The 20,309-nt window shown below is 34.7% G+C and overlaps 1 protein-coding gene across 1 annotated transcript; it reads right to left on the reverse strand.

Moving 5' to 3' along the window:
• Positions 1-11,771: 11,771 nt before the first annotated feature.
• LOC107615626 (uncharacterized) lies at positions 11,772-12,413 on the reverse strand. Its single transcript, XM_016317674.1, has one exon. The coding sequence runs from the start codon at positions 12,411-12,413 to the stop codon at positions 11,772-11,774; it is 642 nt and encodes a 213-aa protein (XP_016173160.1).
• Positions 12,414-20,309: the final 7,896 nt, after the last annotated feature.

Genomic DNA, 20,309 nt, shown 5'->3' on the forward strand with positions numbered 1-20,309 from the left:
TAAACGTGTTCGACTATTTCTCCCCTCCAGGGTTACTTTCTTCATTTCCACGTTTAAGCTTCAGTTTAACCTTAAACTGAAGCTTAAATGTGTTCGACTATCTTCCTCCTCCAGGGTTGTTTTCTTCATTTCCACGTTTAAGCTTCAGTTTAACCTTAAACTGAAGCTTAAACGTGTTCGACCCAATTGCTCCTCCAGGGTTGCTTTCTTCATTTCCACGTTTAAGCTTCAGTTCAACCTTAAACTGAAGCTTAAACGTGTTCGACATTTCACACTCCTGGGTTGCTTTCTTCCATTTCCACGTTTAAGTTTCAGTTTAACCTTAAACTGAAACTTAAACTTCAACTTAAACGCCACTTTTTAAAAGAGGTTTCTGGGCCAAATATATTGAAGTTTAAGTTAGCATTTGAGCACAAACATTAACTTAAACGTATTATGGTATGAAACCCAATTGAATATCATGGTTTATGGGATTGGGCCTGAAGAATTGATGAGTCTGGAGCTTTAATTTGTTGAGTCTTGTGTCATTACTTGTTTATCACTAAGTTTGCTCAATGAATGTTACAGAATTAGATCACAGCCTCATCAAGGATTATGGACCATAAACCCAAAGCAAAAGGAAATCAGGGAAAGGCCTCAAAGCCCAAGAAACACAACAGAAGCTCAATTTAGAAAGTGTATAAATAGGATAGAATTTAAGTTAGTTAGAATCATCGGGAGAGAACTTGGGGATCATTTTCTTTTAGTTTTGTAATTGAATTCAGAGCTATGACTCACTAAACCCCTTTCATTGGGTTAGGGAGCTCTATTGTAATTCAATGAATCAATAATAGTTTTATCTTCTTCTTCAATCTTTTCTCTTGAATTTTGTTAGAAAGCTTCTCGATCTAATTCCATTGGGTAGTTGTCTTGGGAAAGAAACTACCCATAATTGGAATCCTTCGGAACCTTGGGAAAGGAATGGAGGATTCATGCTAGAGAAGCTTTCTCACAGTGAATTGGATTGGGGTTTGGATGGATATTGTGACATGTAATCCTACCAAATTGTGGTTCATGAAACTGTGTGGTATAATCAGTGATCGAGCATCATCTCTTCTTATGAACATTTAAACCAAGGGATTGGGAATTTGTTCGTTTTTAGAGAGAATTGGTGAGCCAAGGGATTGGGATCCAATCATATAAGATTGCCAAGCAAAATTCAATGAATGCATTGGTTGAGGAAGGAATAAAAATGTTTTGATTCGGAGATCTCAATATCTCCTAACACCCAATGAATTCCCCATTTCTGATCTACCACTTTCTCTTTACATTCTGCAATTAAATTCATGCAATCACCCCATCCCTTTTAATTTCAGCAATTTAGCTTCTCGCTCTTTAATTCATGCAATTTTACATTCCGCAATTCTCATCTAAATCTTGATTCCGCTCAACTAGAACATACTTCTAATCCGAATTGCTCACTCAACCAATCCTTGTGGGATTCGACCTCACTCTATTGTGAGTTTTTACTTGACGATAACCGGTGCACTTGCCGGAAGGAATTTTGCCGATCGTGCAATTTCCTAATCGTAGCATAACAAGTTTATGCGCATCAGAGGCCTTTGGGTACTCTGAATCTAGTGAAGATATGCTTCCTAAGGAACTGGAGGACAATCTTAGCATCACTTGTGGTAGTGGCTAAAGCTTCCACCCATTTTGAGACATACTCTACTGCCACTAGTATGTACTTGAATGAGTATGATGGAGGGAAGGGTCCCATGGAATCTATTCCCCAAATATCAAACAATTCCACCTCCAGGACAAACTTCTGAGGTATCTCATTTCTCTTTGATAAGCATTCATCACATTGGCTCACAAACTCCCTAGCATCCTTGAATATGGAGGGCCAGTAAAATCCACTTTGAAGAACTTTTGCAGCCATTCTTTCAGTACCAAAATGACCTCCATAGTATGAGCTATGACACTGTCATAAGATGTTCCTCATCTCACCCTCTACTACACACCTTCTTATCAACCCATCCAGGCTCCTTTTGAATTGAAGAGGTTCATCTCACAAAAATTGTTTGGCATCATTGAGCTAGTTCTTCACTTGTTGTCGAGTATATTCTTGTGGAATCCTTCTTCCTACCCTGTAGTTTGCAATATCTGCAAACCAAGGTGCTTATTGGACTTGCAATAGGTGCTCATCTGGAAACGTTTCATTCACTAGTTGTGAGGCTTCTTGGTTGGTCCCTTGTGGTAGCCTTGACAAGTGGCCAGCAACTTGATTTTTACTCCCTTTTCTATCCCTTATTTCAATGTCAAATTCTTGTAACAGCAGCATCCATCTAATGAGTTGTAGCGTAGCATCCTGTTTTGACATCAAATACTTAAGGGCAGCATGGTCAGTATAAAAGACTATTTTTGAACCAATCAAATATTGCCTAAACTTATCAAAAGTATATACAACAGCTAGCAATTCTTTCTTTATAGTGGTATAATTCCTTTGTGCCTCATTCAATACTTTGCTAGCATAGTAGATGACATTATGCAACCTATCCTTCCTTTGACCCAAAACAGCACCAATTACAAGATCACTTGCATCACACATGAGTTCAAAAGGGAGTCCCCAATTAGGGGGTGTGATTATTGGTGCTGTAGTGAGTTTAGTTTTCAGAATCTCAAAAGCATGTTTGCATTCATTATCAAAGATAAAAGTGTTGTCAACCACCAGTAAGTTGCTTAATGGCTTAGCTATTTTAGAAAAATCTTTGATGAATCTCATGTAAAATCCAGCATGCCTAAGTAAACTTCTTACAGTTTTCACATTAGTTGGTACAGGAAGTTTTTCTATGACTTCTATCTTTGCTTTGTCAACCTCTATACCCTTGTTTGAGATCTTATGCCCAAGAACAATGCCCTCGGGTACCATGAAATGACATTTTTCCCATTTGAAAACCAAATTTGTTTCTTGGCAATCTCTTCAAGACAAGAGTAAGATGATGCAAATAAGTATCAAAAGAATCACCAAAAATAGAGAAATCATCCACAAAGACCTCTATGAAATTTTCTACCATATCAGAGAAGATGGAAAGCATGCACCTTTGAAAGGTTGTTGGAGCATTACAAAACCCGAAGGGCATTCTTCTATATGCAAAGACTCCAAAGGGACAAGTGAAGGAAGTCTTCTCTTGGTCCATGGGATCTACTACTATCTGATTATATCCCGAATACCCATCCAAAAAATAATAATAGGCATGGCCAACTAACCTTTCTAGCATCTGATCTATGAATGGGAGAGGAAAATGGTCCTTCCTTGTGGCATTATTCAATCTCCTGTAATCAATACACATTCTCCACCCAGTTACTGTCCTTGTGGGAATAAGCTCATTTTTTTCATTAGAGATGACAGTCATCCCTCCCTTCTTTGGTACCACCTAGATTGGGCTCACCCAGGGGTTGTCAGAGATGGAGTATGTGACCCCAGCATCCCATAGTTTCATCACTTCCTTCTGAACCACTTTTTTCATTGTGTGATTGATCCTTCTTTGAGGTTGCACTACTGGCTTAGAGTCTTCCTCCAGAAGTATTTTGTGCATGCAGATGGTGGGGCTTATGCCTTTCAAGTCATCAATTGTCCAGCCCAATGCACTCTTGTGAATTCTCAGCACCTCAAGTAAATTTCTCTCCTCTTGTATGCTTAGAGAAGAGTTGATAATCACTGAAAAGTCTTATCAGCACCAAGGAAGGAATATTTGAGGGCTGGAGGGAGTGGTTTTAATTCTTGTTTTGGTGCTTCTTCTTTCTTGCCTTCAAGTGAGTTTTTGATTGCTTGTGTTTCTTCTGAATCTTCAACTTGGATGTCTTGAATTTCTTCTTCATGCTCTTCATGGTGGCTTGTCTCAGGCACCTCTTCTACCAAAGTATCTATCATCTCTACCCTCATATGATTCTCTTTCTCAGTAGGTGATAAACCTCAATTTTGTGGTTTATCTTGTGTTGATTTTAGGGGATTTCATCAACTTCTCACATTTATACAATAAAATAGCATAGTTTTGTGAATTTCTCCTAATTTGTGCTTAAGAGTAAAAACATGCTTTTTAGGCCTTTAAATCACTAATTTTATTTCACTTTAATTTCATTCGATGCCTTGATATGTTTGTTAAGTGATTTTAGGATTAGAAGGCAAAGATTGGGTTGAAGGAATGAAGAAAAAGCATGCAAAAAAGGAGAACTCATGAAGAAATGAAGGAATTGATAAGCTGTCAATCCTGACCTCTTTGTACTAAATCGATCATAATTTAAGCTACAGAGGTCTAAATGAGGCGGTTCTAGCTGCGTTGGAAAGCTAACTTCGGCGGCTTCAAAATGATATGCAATTTGCCATAGTTGCCTTGCAGTTAGGTAACGCGCACGCGTCGCCCATGCGTGCGCGTCGCAGGATCAGCGTGACTCACTTAAAGGCAACACGTGACCAGCGATTTCTGAGCATTTTAGGCCCAATCCAACCCATTTCTGATGCTATTGAACCAGGGATTGAAGGGGGGAATGAACCAAGTAGTGATAGTTTGGTTTCTATCATAGTTTAGATGTAGTTTTCTAGAGAGAGAGGCTCTCTCCTTTCTCTAGATTAGGGTTCTTAGTTTTGTTTCCTTTTATATCTAGATCTCATTCCTCCTTTGCTCTAATTTTCCTTTTACTTTTACTTGTTCTAGTATTTTACTTCTTTTGTGAATTCCTTTATTTTGTCAATTTTAGTTTATGAACTCTTTTGTTGATTTCCATTTTCTTTTAATGCAATTTTACGATTTCCATGCCTTTTTATAATTGCTTTAGTTTCCTATTGTTGATCTCTTGCCTTTGTAGTTATAGCTTCCTTTAATTCTTGCAATTTAAGATGTTTACTTTTATTTCCCTCTATGTGTTTGATGAAATGTCTCTTTTAGTTATGAGCTAGATTTTTCTCCTCTTGGCTTTAGTTATGAGCTAGATTTATCAAACTCTTTTGTTGATTGATAATTGAAAGTTGCTCATTGACTTGAATGCCACTAAAGCTAGTCTTTCTCTATGATTTGACTAGGACTTGTGGAATCAAGTTAATTGTATCCACTTGACTTTCCTTCATAGTTAGAGGTTAACTAAGTGGGAGCAATGGACAATTCTTGTCACAATTGATGATGATAATGAGGATAGGACTTCTAGTTCTCATCCCTTGCCAAGAGCTTTCTTAGTTATTAGCTTATTTCTCTTGTTATTTACATTCCTTGTCTCTTATTACAAAAACCCCAAAATATTCCTTCGTAGTCAATAACAAAGCACTTCATTGCAATTCCTAGGGAGAACGACCCGGGATTAATACTCTCGGTTATTTTATTAGGGTTTGTACTTGTGACAAGCATATTAAATTTTGATATGAGAATTCTTTGTAGGTTTAGAACTATACTTGCAATGTACCAATTATTTTTGTGAAATTCTATACCAACAAAAATTCTTCATCAAATTTTGGCGCTGTTGCCGGGAAATTGCAATGGTGTGATGTTATTGACTATTGTGAATATGATCATATTGTGAATATCTTTCTTTTTGGCTATTTCTTGGTTTTGCTAGTACTTAGGAGTTTATTTCTTTCTTTATTTCTTTTTGATATACTTTGTTTTTATTTCCTCTTTTCATATGAATTTTCATCCTTGTGGTTTTGAATATGGTTATGACTATATTGTAGGCAATGGAAACTTTAATGATGGCTCACATTATGGGAGATGAATTCTTGAGAAGGGAGCCATATCCATATGAGCAATCACCATGGCAACCTTCTCAACCAAGCTGCTATGATTGCAACCCCTCCTATAATGCATATTATTCCAATGGATATAATGGTTATTATCATGATTATGCCACTCAACCACCATCATTCCATGCACCATACTCTCAACATAGTCCTCAAACACCATCATTCCAACCACCATACTCCCAATCCACATCCTATTTCCATCAATCACCTCCACACAATCCTAATCCATATCCTCCATATGCATACACTTATAACCATTATGAACAAGCACCCATGGAACCACCACCACTTCAACATCACTACCCTCACAATCTTTCTTTTTCCTCCAACCAAGCCTTTATGGATGATACGCTTGATATTATTCTTCAAAATTCAATCCAAGCTCTTATATCTCGTATGGATACACCTCTTACCTCCAATACTCAACCCTCAAGCTCTAGAGCACCTCCTTTCCAATCACATGATGAATTCTCCTATCCATCATAACCCTCCATGTAAGAATATCCATGTCCATCAATACAAAAGCAATATGATCCTACTTATGTTAGTAAAGTGGAACAAGAATCAAAGGATCGTCTTAAGGAAGTAATGGATCGGCTTCAAGCAACCGTCCGACAAAAGTTGGACTCATGGGATTCATACCACAAGCAAAATATATCCATGGATGATTGTGGAGAAGTAACCGAAGAGAGGAGTATGTGGGAGATTTTAGAGTCTCAACTTGAGAACAAGGAAATGGAGTATGTTTTGCAACAAGTGAAAGGGATGGATATTGTTGAAGAAGATCTAGGGGAGGTTGAATAAGAAGGAAGTTCCATCATTGAAGATAACTCTACACCAAGTGACCATGGTAATCTTGTTGAAGCTTCTTCCCTTGAGTGTGAAATTGATGTTGAGGAGGAATGTTCACAACCTCCAATACATATTTTGATTAATGAGAAAGAGTTAGAAGAAGTTAGCAAACAAGAGGAGATTGAAGAAGGTTGTCAAAAGATGGAAGTCAACAAGGAGGAGTCTAAGGAAGTGGAGCCTACAATGTCAAGACCATTGGATATCTTCCTTGCTAAGTCACCATCTAAATTATAAGTTGAATGGGTAACCATATCATCCTTTAATTTCTTTGGCCGATATCAATATGGAACGGATGGTCAACTTAGACCTATGTGTGGGTTAGATAGTAGAAAAAAGTTGGGTGTTGGTTGGCAACAAGAATCAAGGTGCATAGTGGAAGGAAGCTCAAATTTTAGGATTCATGATAGGAGTGAAGCTCAATTCAAGGGATTTAGGATGATGAATAGGAGTTATAAGGAGAATTCAATAAGTTTGTCACCCAAATGGAAGCATGAAGATCAAGAAGAAAGGGGGTTGACAAATAAAGTATGGGACCCTGGAATATACATGGATAATCATCAACTTTGGGGCCTTGGTACTCGCTTGAGATCTCTTGGTAGCTTGACGCACTTAGTTTGGGATCCCGGAGGCTATTGGAAATGCAAGCATTGGTGGGGATTCAAGGAAGAGTTCAAGCATAAGCCACCATAGCAAGGACCTCACCAAATGTCCAACATAAGGACTTTAAATAAAAGTGCTAGGTGGGAGACACCCCACCATGGTAAACTCTTTCCATTCTCTTGTAGATATAATCAATGAATGAATTGGGTTGCCACTGTTAGGTAGTTTTCTTCTTTTCATACTTTTGTATATCTTGCTTTGATTGCTAGGTTGCTTGTTAGGCTCATGCTTTGATTAGAATAGTTGTTTTTGAATTGTATTTTGCTTGTAGTGCAAGTTTTGTTTCTTTTGTCTTTGAAAATTTTTCAAAAACTAAACGATTTTTATTAAATTTGAATTTTGGTTGCTTTAGAGTGTTTATAGGTTAGGAGAGTGCCCTGTTTATATTTTCTATGTTTTTTAAAAAAAAAGGGTCACCCCGCGCTTAAGCGTGGGCGACGCGCACGTGTTGTATGCCATATGGGGACTCCTGGTACAAAAACCAAAGAGTTGTGCTGGAATTGTGCTGCCTTTGTGCGAGTAGCACAAATTGGACCCACGCATACGCATGGACGACATTTACGCGTCGCTTGTCCCTGCTGCACCCCACGCATAAGCATGAGCGACGCTTACACGTCGCTTACACGTCGCCTCGCGCCCTATTTCTTCTCCTTTCTCCTTTCTTCTCTCCTTCTTCTTTCTTTTTACCTTTCTTCTTCTCTCTTCTTCTTTTTCTACTTTCTTCTTTTCCCTCTCTTCAAAAAAAAATAATAATAATAAATATATAAATAAGAAAAAAATAAAATATTTCACTTTTTATTTTTCCCATCTTTCATTTTTCTTTATTTATTGCATTTTCATACTTTTATTCATTGCATTTTAATTTTGTTTTTATAGCTTGTTCATATTTTCTTTTCTAAGTTTCTTATTTTAATAATGGTGTTGAATTTTCCTACTCAATTTTCGAGAATTTCTTGCATTATTTTGGTGCTCTTGACTTGTTTGATATTGATGGGTGATGAAACTTTTAAATCAATGCCTAATCTTTTATGACTCTTGTATTCTTTGTGCATTGATATGACCTCATCTCGTCTTTCATGACCCATTCTTTCTTGTTTGAACTTGATGCTCAACATGCTCTTCATGGTATTTACTCATGCTTTGACTTTACTCTTGCATCAAGTGTGAATTGTTATGCCTTAGCCTATATTGTTTTCTCACTTACATGTTGTAGCTACCATGTAGTTGAGAACCCTATTCGTATTTGGCATTAGCCCCCGCCTATGTTCTATTTGCTTTGCTATCTTTGTTGTAGGCCTAATTTTCCTCCTTTTTCTCTCCTTTTAGGCTGGCCACCAAGAAGGGAGAAAGGAAAAGCTTTTAATGGGGCACAAATAAGTTTCTCCGCACAATCTTTTGAGGAGCTCATCAGTTGTAGCAACCCATCCACCTTGCTCTTCTTTGCATCACCGAGGACGGTACAATCTTCAAGTGTGGGGAGGTCGTCCGACTGATCTCCGTGGGTAACAATTTCCTCTTCCAACACCGATTTTTTATTTTCTTTGTTAGCTAGTTGTTGCATTGCATGATAGGTTGCATGATAGTTAGAATTTGTATATATTTTACCACTCTTGTTAGAACTACTTGGTTAGGGTGATGATTTTTTTTCAAGAAACTGTTTTTAGGGCACCCTACCAATTTGAAAATTTTTTTTGTTGAACTTGCTTGAAGAACTTATTTTGGAAAATGGTTTTTGAGCTAAGAACACAAGCATGTGAGTTTTGAGCCTAAGTGTGTGGTTACATCATATAACCACTTATTTCCATTATTGTGTTTGATTATTCTCTTTCTATGATTGTAATCTCTGATTTGTTTGATTCTATATGTCCATTATTCCATGTATATATGCATTTATATGATTGAGGCTATTGTTTCAATTAGCTCACTTACCCAAATAGCCTTACCTTTTATCTTCCATTGTTAGCCAACTTTGAGCCTACGATTAACCCACTTTGTTCTTTAATTTAGCACATTACAAGCCTTAAAGCGAAAAATAATAAATGTCCCTAAATTTGGATCTTTGATTAGCTTAGGCTAGTGAGGGTGTGTATCATTTGGGTAAGGGAAACTTGGGACATTGGTTGAGGTAAAAATATATTTTGTATTTTTGTTGAAAATCATGGGATTAGGTACGTGCTTATGCATTAAATATGTAAAACCATATACATTGATACGTTTGTATGTACTTTGTTGTGAAAAAAAATGTGAGAAAGAAAAAAAATGTAGAAAAAGAAATAGAAAAATAAAAGAAACAAAAATATATATAAAAAAATACAATAAAAAAGGACAAAAATGCCCCAAAGTAAAGTAACAATAACAATGCATATGGAATGTGAATTAAAGAAAATGCATGAGTATGTGAAAAAGTGGAAATCATGGATAGCTAGGTATTTTATTAGAATTGTATAGGTTGTTATATGTGTTTGGTGAGAGCTTAGGTTAATCAAAGATTCAAATTTCAAGCTCACTTGACCATATGCATCTCTACCTTTACCCTGGTCCCATTACAACCTATGAATAAGACTTCATGATAAATGTATGCATGCATTGAATAATTGTTGATTGTTAGATGAAAAATAAATCATGGAAAGCATGATTAGAAGAGAATTGAGTGATCAACCCTATACACTTGAGCGACTAGAGTGGATACACTTCCGGTGAGGGTTCGATACTTAATTCCTTGTTCCCGGCTTTCATGAGCTTTCTTTTTGCAAGTCTATTTGAGATTCATTTTTATATTTGAATTGGTAGGATTCATGAATCGCCATATGATCTTAGACCTACCATTCATATACGTTATTGGAGATTGATTTACTTTTGACCAAGTAGGTAGAAGCATTTTGTATTTAGTTGCATTCATATAGATAGATGCATTTAGGTTATTTGCATTGAATAAATGTTCATACCCCTTTTCTTGTCTTTCTTGGTTTAGCATGAGGACATGCTTGGTTTAAGTGTGGGGAGGTTTCATAAACCCCAATTTTGTGGTTTATCTTGTGTTGATTTTAGGGGATTTTATCAACTTTTCTCATATTTATTCAATGAAATAGCATGGTTTTGTGAATTTCTCCTAATTTGTGCTTAAGAGTAAAAACGTGCTTTTTAGGCCTTTAAATCGCTAATTTTATTTCACTTTAATTTTATTCGATGCCTTGATATGTTTGTTAAGTGATTTCAGAATTAGAAGGCAAATATTGGGTTGAAGGAATGAAGAAAAAGCATGCAAAAATGGAGAACTCGTGAAGAAATGAAGGAATTGCAAAGCTGTCAATCTTGACCTCTTCGTACTAAATCGATCATAACCTGAGCTACAGAGATCCAAATGAGGCGGTTCCAGTTGCGTTGAAAAGCTAACATCCAGGACTTCAAAATGATATGCAATTTGTCATAGTTCCTATGTAGTTAGGCGACGCGTGATCAGTGACTCACTTAAAGGCAGCACGTGACCAGCGACTTCTAAGAATTTTGGGCCCAATCCAACTCATTTCTGATGCTATTGAACCAGGGATTGAAGGGGGAATGAACCAAGTAGTGATAGTTTGGTTTCTATCATAATTTAGATGTAGTTTTCTAGAGAGAGAGGCTCTCTCCTCTCTCTAGATTAGGGTTCTTAGTTTTGTTTCCTTTTATATCTAGATCTCATTCCTCATTTTCTCTAATTTTCCTTTTACTTTTACTTGTTCTAGTATTTTACTTCTTTTGTGAATTCCTTTATTTTGTCAATTTTAGTTTATGAACTCTTTTGTTGATTTCCATTTCCTTTTAATGCAATTTATGATTTCCATGCCTTTTTATAATTGCTTTAGTTTACTATTGTTGATCTCTTGCCTTTGTAGTTATAGCTTCCTTTAATTCTTACAATTTATGATGTTTACTTTTATTGCCCTCTATGTGTTTGATGAAATGTCTCTTTTAGTTATGAGCTAGATTTTTCTTGTCTTGGCTTTGGTTGAGTAGTTGGAGACTCTTGAGTTATCAAACTCTTTTGTTGATTGATAATTGGAAATTGCTCATTGACTTAAATGCCACTAAAGTTAGTCTTTCACTATGATTTGACTAGGACTTGTGGATTCAAGTTAATTGTATCCACTTGACTTTCCTTCATAGTTAGAGGTTAACTAAGTGGGAGCAATAGACAATTCCTGTCACAATTGATGATGATAATGAGGATAGGACTCTAGTTCTCATCCTTGCCAAGAGCTTTCTTCGTTATTAACTTATTTCTCTTGTTATTTACATTCCTTGTCTCTTCTTACAAAACCCCAAAACATTCCTTCGTAGCCAATAACAAAGCACTTCATTACAATTCCTAAGGAGAACGACCCGAGATTAATACTCTCAGTTATTTTATTGGGGTTTGTACTTGTGACAACCATATTAAATTTCGATGTGAGGATTCATTGTAGGTTTAGAACTATATTTGCAACGTAACAATTATTTTTGTGAAATTCTATACCGACAAAAATCGCACATCTGTAGGGTATTGCATTGCCTTGAAAACATTGAGATCCATCTGCTCATCATGTACCTTGAGAACCATTTCACCCTTCTCCACATCAATAATAGCTATGGTTGTAGCTAGGAAGGGTCTTCCCAAAATAATTGAGTTTCTTTCCTCCTCTTCCATGTCTAAGATCACAAAATCAGCAGGGAAAATAAACTCTCCAACCTTCACCAATAGATTCTCCACCACTCCATTAGGTGTCTTGAGAGACCTATCAGCAAGTTGTAATGACATTCTTGTGGGGTTAACCTCCTCTATGAGCAGCTTTTTCATCATGGAGAGAGGTATCAAATTGATACTTGCTCCCAAGTCACAGAGGGATCTATCTATTGTCATGTTCCCAATGGTACATGATATGAGAAAACTCCCTAGATCCTTGAGTTTTGGTGGAATACCCCTCTGAATTATAGCGCTACATTCTTGGGTGAGGATCACAGTTTCCTTCTCGTTCCAGCTCCTTTTCTTGGTGATGAGTTCTTTAAGAAACTTTGCATAGAGTGGCGTTTGTTCCAAAGTTTCAGCTAATAGAATGTTGATCTGTAACTTTTGAAAAATATCTAGAAACTTAGAGAATTGTTGATCCCTCATCTCCTTGTGCAGTCTTTGTAGATAGGGAAGCTTTGGTACATATAGCTTCACTTCTTCCTTCTTCTCTTACGACTGCGGTTCAGGGATATTTTTATCTTTCTTCGGGGTTTGTGGGTCTTTGGTCTTGTAATCTTCCTCATTTTTCTCCCCTATCTCTCCTCTTGTTTTGCTGTTATCTCTTGTTTCTTCCTTGAATATCTTGCCACTCCTCAATTGGATAGCCTTGCATAGGCATTCCTCTTTTGGATTGGGAATTGTGTCACTAGGGAAGGTATTTATCAATTTCTTAGCAAGTTTCTTGGCCATTTGACCTACTTGCCTCTCAAGATTTCTCACGGTGGCATCTTGATTCTTCATGAATTTCTCTAGCATTACTTCTAGGTTGGAAATTCTTTTAATAATTTTTAGTTAATTAAAAGTGCGTTTGGCAAACCCGTTTGAGAGGATAAAAGTGCGTTGAAATTCTTTGAACGCTGCTTTTTGATGTTTGGCCATCTTTTTCCTCTAAACGCAGAAGTGATTTTGCAGCTTAAAAGCGCGTTTACTAGAAGCAAAAAATTGTTGCTTCTGCGTTCACTTCAACGTGAGTTCACCTTTGATGATCATTATTGTTTTTTCCAAAAGAATTTTCATATTTGTTTCAAGTCATTTCAAATATTTTAATTTTTTTTAATTTTTAGTATTTTTTTATATTTTAATTTTTTTATTAAATTTGTTATTGTAATTCTATTATAATATGAATTATTGATCTTATTAAAAATGATAAAGTAAATAAAAAACTAATCATACATAACAAAGGAATCATAAGTAATAAAATTTTACAGTCCAAAATAATACTAAATAAAAGAATACTGAGAGTACTAAACAAATTATAGAATATTTTTTTGTTTGATATTGTAAAATTTATTATTATAATTCTTGTTCATTGTTTATTATTCTAATTTGTTATAATATGTATTATTGTTACTATTGAAAATGATAAATTAAATAAAAAATTAATCATAAATAATAATAAAAACATAATTAGTAAAAAGTTAGAATCCAAAACAGTAAACAAAATAAGATTATTGAGAGTACTCATGAAATGTACTAAAATATATTATTTTATATATTATTTTTAATTTAATAAATAAATATTAATTTTTATTAAAAAATTATAACAAACAAAAATATAATTCTATAAAAAATATTACATAAAAAATATACTAAAAGAAGTATGAAAAAGGATTAAATATATTAAAAAATAATATTATAATTTAATATTATATTTTTTTAGTAATTAACTAATTATCTATCTAAAAGTGATTTTAACTAATATTATCCAAACAATTTTATTTTATCAAAATCAATTTTTGTATAGAATTGCCAAACATAAATCATGTTGGCACAAACTCACTTCTATCCAAAATTAATTTTATAAAATCACTTTCATTCAAACTCAAATTTGACCAACTCTAATCCAAACACACACTAAATGGAACTCTAAAAAAAACTAATGACAATAATAACAACATTAATAACTATGGTTTTGAAAACCGAACCGGACTGGCCGGTTCAACCAGATTAACCAGAAACCGGTCACCTAATCGATCCGAATAACGCTAGAAACCATTTAGCAAAACACTGGTAAAAAAACCGATCGAACCGACGGTTAACCGATGAACCGGTAGAACCGTCTGATTTTTTAGCGGGTTTTTGGTTTGAATATTCCATCCAAACAGCGCTGTTTTATACTTTATTTAAAAAAAATAAAAACCCTAAATGGCTACCCGTCCCCCAAGACCCCCAACCCACTCCCACTCCCCCTCCCACTCCCACTCTCACCCCTCTCGGCGTCTCCTCTCTCAAACTGAAGAAAGCTTGATATTGAAAGAAGAGGAAGAACCCTAGCAATCCACAGCCACTGCAGCCACCCACAGTCACCCAGCCCGTAGCCACCGCAGCCCCCAGAGCCCCGCATCGTTTGTAATGAACCCTTCTCTCCCTTCTCACTCTGTCGCGCTCTTTGTCTCTCTGTCACTGCTCCTCGCCATGACTTGCAGCTAGCCACTTTACCAGTTGAGTTTACCCTAAATCCCTAATCTCCCTAATCTCCCATAATCTTCGAAGAACACTCCACTGCCACTCCCAACCATAAGCTCGAGGCTGGAGCTTCTGCATACCACAAACAACCGACGCCGTGAAGAACACTCCCTCTCCCACTGTCGCGCACCATCGCGGGTACTGGATTTCTGGCTTCTAGGTTTCTGGGTTTAGGGCTTCTGGGTTTCTGGCTTCTATTCGTGCTATTCGTGCTGTTTTCTGGCTTCTGGCTTCTGTTCGTTCTTCTTTTGAGTTAAGTTCTGGGTTTCTGGCTTCTGTTTGCTGTTTTCATTTTTTGTTCTGGACTTCTCTTCTTCTATTTTTTGAATTTTTGAATTTTATTTTTTATATGATTAATCAAATGTCGAATAAATTTGTTGTATGTTGAATTTGAGAATAAATTTTATGTTTGTTGAATTTGAGAATTCTGCTCTACTCTGTTCTTCAATTTTTTTATCTTTTGGTGGTACTTATTAATTTTGTTGATTGTTGATTTAATTGTTTAATTGTAGGGATTCTGATTTCTTGAGTTTGTTTTCTGAACTTTTGATGTCTAATGTAATTTAAAATTTTCTGTTTTGAATTTTTTGATACATGTATTATTGGCTTTTTGATGTGATTAAAAATTTTCTGTAAATATGTTCAACAATCAATATTTAATTATTGGTTGTATTTAATTTGTGTAAATTTGTGTTTTTAAAATTATTAAATTGTAGTTGTTACTAATTAGAAATTTTTATTTTTGAAGATGGTTAAGAGTAGTTAGTTGGATGGCTTCTAATTGATACTCTTCTAACTGGTGGATAATAATTTCAATACCTGGTGACACCAGGTTCTTCTCATAATTCAAAGTAAGGTTCTTCTCATAATTCAAAGTAAGCGTACCAATAGAGTACTAATTAGAGGCCATCAAACTAAATACTCTTAACAAAGATAAAACAACTAGATAGTGATCAAGCATTATATATATTAATTTTTAATAATTTTATTTAATATTTAATTAAATCGATTGAATTTCGGTTGAACCCCGATTTGATTATTAAACCAATAAATCAATTGTCTTACCAGTTTATTGACTAGTCTGGTTCTCGCAACCTTGTTAATAACAATATAGAAAGATTAAATAAGATAAATATATGAGGTCCTACAGATTTTTTTGTCTTGCAAAAATATCACTAAATTAATTACTTATCAATAATTACTCTTACACCTAATTAACTTAATAACTTCTCAAGATGGAGTTGAAAAATGATTCTATATGTCCATTTTTTCATTATGTTATATGGAACCATACATGATTGCATTAAATAATTACGTCCTAGAGCTATTAGTAAGAAGTACGAAGGCGTGTGATGTAGGCATGTAGCCTAGCTAGCCACCCATCATAATTGGTAAATGCCAAACACCCATAATTTGGTGTAATTGTAACTTAGGGTTGCAGTTATATTTAATACATCGAATAGTGGTAGTAATAGAAAACATTCGGTGGTCAATGAAAATTTTATAATTATCATTATGTAAAGATATTTTATTTTAATTATTAGAAAATAAATTATAAGTTTTAATTTTTATATATTATAAAAATATTATTTTTATTTAAAATATAATTAAATAAATAAATTATATTTTTTAAACAAAAATCATCACAAAAAAATATTTTTAGTATTTTCATATTATGTATATCATCATGGACATTATCTAGGTTACAATTTTTGTTAATGTTGTTAGCTTCTTTTAGGAGAAAATATTTGGGACTATAGTTTAAAAATTAAATGATTTTATTTTATATTTTTTATTTATTATAGAATAAATAAATAATTTTAAATATAATAAACATATACTTATAAATGTTATATATATAATTATAAATATTAAATTAATTAAAGTAACATTATGTTATTTCCTACCTAGCGTTGTTCTTTTAAGGAAGAAACAGAAAATATAATATATAAATAAAAACAAAATTGGTACTAAAAAAGACTATCTTTATTAAGTCATATTCAACACAGAAACAAAAATTAGTTTTATTGATATGTAAATTTACCAATGAAAATCCTGACTTATTATTTAAGGTCAATTTGGCAAAATTTATTTTATTTGAAAGTAGTTTATTAAATTTGTTTTAAAAATATAATTTTTTAAAACCTATATCAATTGATAAATTAAACTAATAATAGTTTTTAATAAGCACAAATAATATCAATTATATTTGACAAAATAACTTTTAAATTAAAAAAAAAATCATAATAACACATAAAATTATATAATATTTTAATTTTTATAAACACAAACCAACAATAAAAAATTTCTTCTTAGATTTCTTCAAAATCGCATTACTCCTAATTTTTGAAAGAAAAAATATAAGGGACCAATTCTTAAATTAGCCAACATAAGCAACATCTTTAAAATTAATTTTAAATTAATTTTGAATTTCAGATTTTTAAAAGGTTGGATAAATACCCATTATATTAAAAGGAAATCCGCTCTCACTTTCAGTAAAAAGAATCACCACTCAAACCCTATTCCATTTCCCCCAAATCTCCAACGTCGTGCCGTCTTCTCTCTTAACAACCTGACGCGTCATTTCGTTGCGCCACTGCGGCACTGATTAGAATTTTGTCACCCCCTGTCCTTGTTGCAGACCGCTACAACCACCACCGTTGATGCAGGAGCCAGTAACAAGGATAGCAATACGCAATCTTGCCGCCGTGTCATCGTTCAATTCGGCGACCACTCGCCCCTCTTCGGTGACAGAATTAATTAGCTGCAGTGACCACCCCATTCACGAATTGAAGTGAATCCCCAGTGAAGTAATTAACAAAAATTTAATAACAAGAAAAGAAAGGGTCTAATTTAGGTAATCAATTGATTGATTTGTTGTTAATCTCAATTACTCTCCGGTAACAACACAAAAGACTTGATGCAAATTTTATAAAACCACAAATGAACAGCAAGTACATCGAGTCATACTAAGTAATACCATAGAAGTGGATTATCATTCTCACGAGGATTAACGGACCTAAGTAAATAATGATCAAATGATTAATCTAGTTATACAATCAAAATCAAGGGTTTTAGAAATCTTTAACATAAAATAGTGAATTAAGTAAAGACAAGCAGTAAACTTTGTTGAGAAAGTAATATGATGAGAGAAGTTAAGGTTTCAGAGATGTTGAACTTCCGGATTAATGCTTTTCACCATCTACTTTAATTATACAAGATGTATCTTACGAAAAATTATTATTAATCAAATTCCAATCCCTTGACAATTCATCCTCTCTAATCCTAATAAATTATCAATTCCTTAATTAATTGATTGTGATCATAAAGGTTAAGTGCTTTCACTAATTTTGAAACCACATAACTCCTAAGAACTAAACTTAGTTGATTTAATGTCACTTATCAAGTTCAAGTTCAAACCCTAAGAATTATGAGAAAAATTTTTCAAGTTTAATTTAAATAATTAAGTTTTTCAAGATATTAAGAGAATTTAAGTCAGATTTAGAATTGTTTCCCAATAGATTCAAACCCTTTAGATGAAGAATATAAACTCTTTCTTAAGAAAACATCAATATATTACTCAAAGTAAAATAGCTATAACATTAATTCATTAGAATCGACAGAGCACCTAACCTTAATCGAGGAGATTAGTGATCGATGCTTCAAAAGTAAACCTAGAATTATGAATTGTAAAAACGAAGAAGAAGCCATGTATGTGGCTCCATTGCTTATATATGTTAACCTAAAACCTAGATCCAAATTCAAAAAAAAAATTAAGCTAAAACATAATCAAATCTAATTAATTAATGTTTCCTTCTCAAGTCAATCTTTAGATCCTCTCCTCATAATCTTCAATCAATGTTTGATCACATGGGCCTTATGCCTAATAATTTCTCGTTCATTCAAGCTTAGAGATTAGTGAAGGAAATAAGGAGCCCTGGAGAGTAGGCGCATGCATTGGACGCAAGAGGACATGTCCAACGTGGGCTTGAATATGAGCCACTAGAAGTGCCTCGGCTATGGCACATTGAATGCATGGTAGCTCACGTTGGACACAAGCTTGGAGATTGTTACTGGAGGTGCCTTGGCTATGGCATGTTGAACGTGCCTCCTAGCATGTTGAATGTGAGCCTTGAAGACTTGATGGTGTGTTGGACATGCTCTATGCATATTGGATGCAAGGGAGAAGTAAGCCCTTGGGAGTGAGCTCTACTAGGCACGTTGGACGTGCCCTTGATACGTTGGATATGAGAGAGAGAGAGAGAGAGAGAGAGAGAGAGAGAGAGAGAGAGAGAGAGAGAGAGAGAGAGAGCTGGAGGTGCTTGATTGAGCATGTTGGACGTGCCATGAAGCACGTTGGACATGCTCCTTGAGTGAGCCACTGGAGGTGCTTGATTAAAGTACGTTGGACGTGCCATGGTTCCTTTAACGGCACGTTGGATGTGCCATGGCTCCCTTAGAGGCATGTGGGACGTGCCATTGCCTCTTTATTTGCATGTTGAACATGCCGAGAATTGGTAACCTCAGGGGAGTCTTTGTTTGAATCCATAAGCCCTTTCTTCACTCCAGTAACTATTCTGTTTGCTCCATCACCTATTCTGTTTGCCCACTTCTGCTGACTTTCCTTCAAATTTTTCTATAGCAAATGAATTTAAACTAACTCAAAGTAATGCTCATTAAATCATGAAATCATTGCTTACCTAACAAGAATTCTTAGTTTATTTAATGAAGTTCTAAAGGAAAAACAACTAAAGATGCGGCTGCATCACCATTGTGCATAATTTCTGTAACCAAATAGTGATATGAGAAAATTCGTCAAATTCTTCATGAACCCAACACAAAGGATCAAATGACTATCTCCTGGAGTTCTGTGGTTCATTGGTGTCATCCGTTACCACTCGCAAGGGATCTAGTGCAGTTGGATTGTTGAAAATTGTGGGATTGAACTGTTTGGATGAACTCTTGTAATAGTGACTGATGAGAGAACTTTTGCGTGGTCTAGAAATTTGCGGATAAATCCTCGTTGCAAGTATAGTTTCTAAACCTTCAAAAGTCCTTTCATACAAACGTTTTGGTTGTCACGAGTAACAAACTCCTTTAAAATTGATAACCGAGTATTTAAACCTCGGGTCGTCTTCTCAAGGAATTGCAGGGAGGTGTATTTATTATGGGTTATGAGTTTTCTGGGAATGTTGAGTTTGGGCAATGGGCACAGGTATATTTAAATGACAAGTAAAATAAATTAACAATAATAAAATCTCTTGGCAAGGTATGAAGAACTGGAAGTCCTATCCTGGTTATCCTTATCAATTGTAATGAGAATTGGATTTTTCTCCCACTTTGTTAACCTCTAACTATGAAGGTAAGTTAAGTGGATGAATTAATTTCGAATCCTCAAGTCCTAGTCTTTCCTTGGGAAAGACTAGAGTTATAGGATCTCGAATTATTTCTTGAAGAATTCCAATTTTCAATCAATACCTCGAGTTGGATAACTCAAGAGTCACCAATTAATTAACCAAGGCCAAAAGGGAAAATATCTAAATTAAATTAAAGACATTTATAAATGAAGCAAAGCAAAATTAAATCTGAAAATACCTCGAATTGCATTCACAAAAGAACTTAAATCTGACATAGACATTTATAAATTAAATTAAGAAAATAAATAAAAAGAACATTGAACCTGGGATTTAGAGGCACTCCTAAAACTAAGAGAAATCCTAAATCCTAATCCTAAGAGAGAGGAGAGAACCTCTCTCTCTCTAAAAACTACATCTACTCCTAAAATTGTGAATATGAAAACTTGTTTCTGAATGG

Source organism: Arachis ipaensis, chromosome B9 (genome assembly GCF_059453495.1).
Source record: "Arachis ipaensis isolate K30076 ecotype BB chromosome B9, ASM5945349v1, whole genome shotgun sequence".
Lineage (NCBI taxonomy): Eukaryota > Viridiplantae > Streptophyta > Magnoliopsida > Fabales > Fabaceae > Arachis > Arachis ipaensis.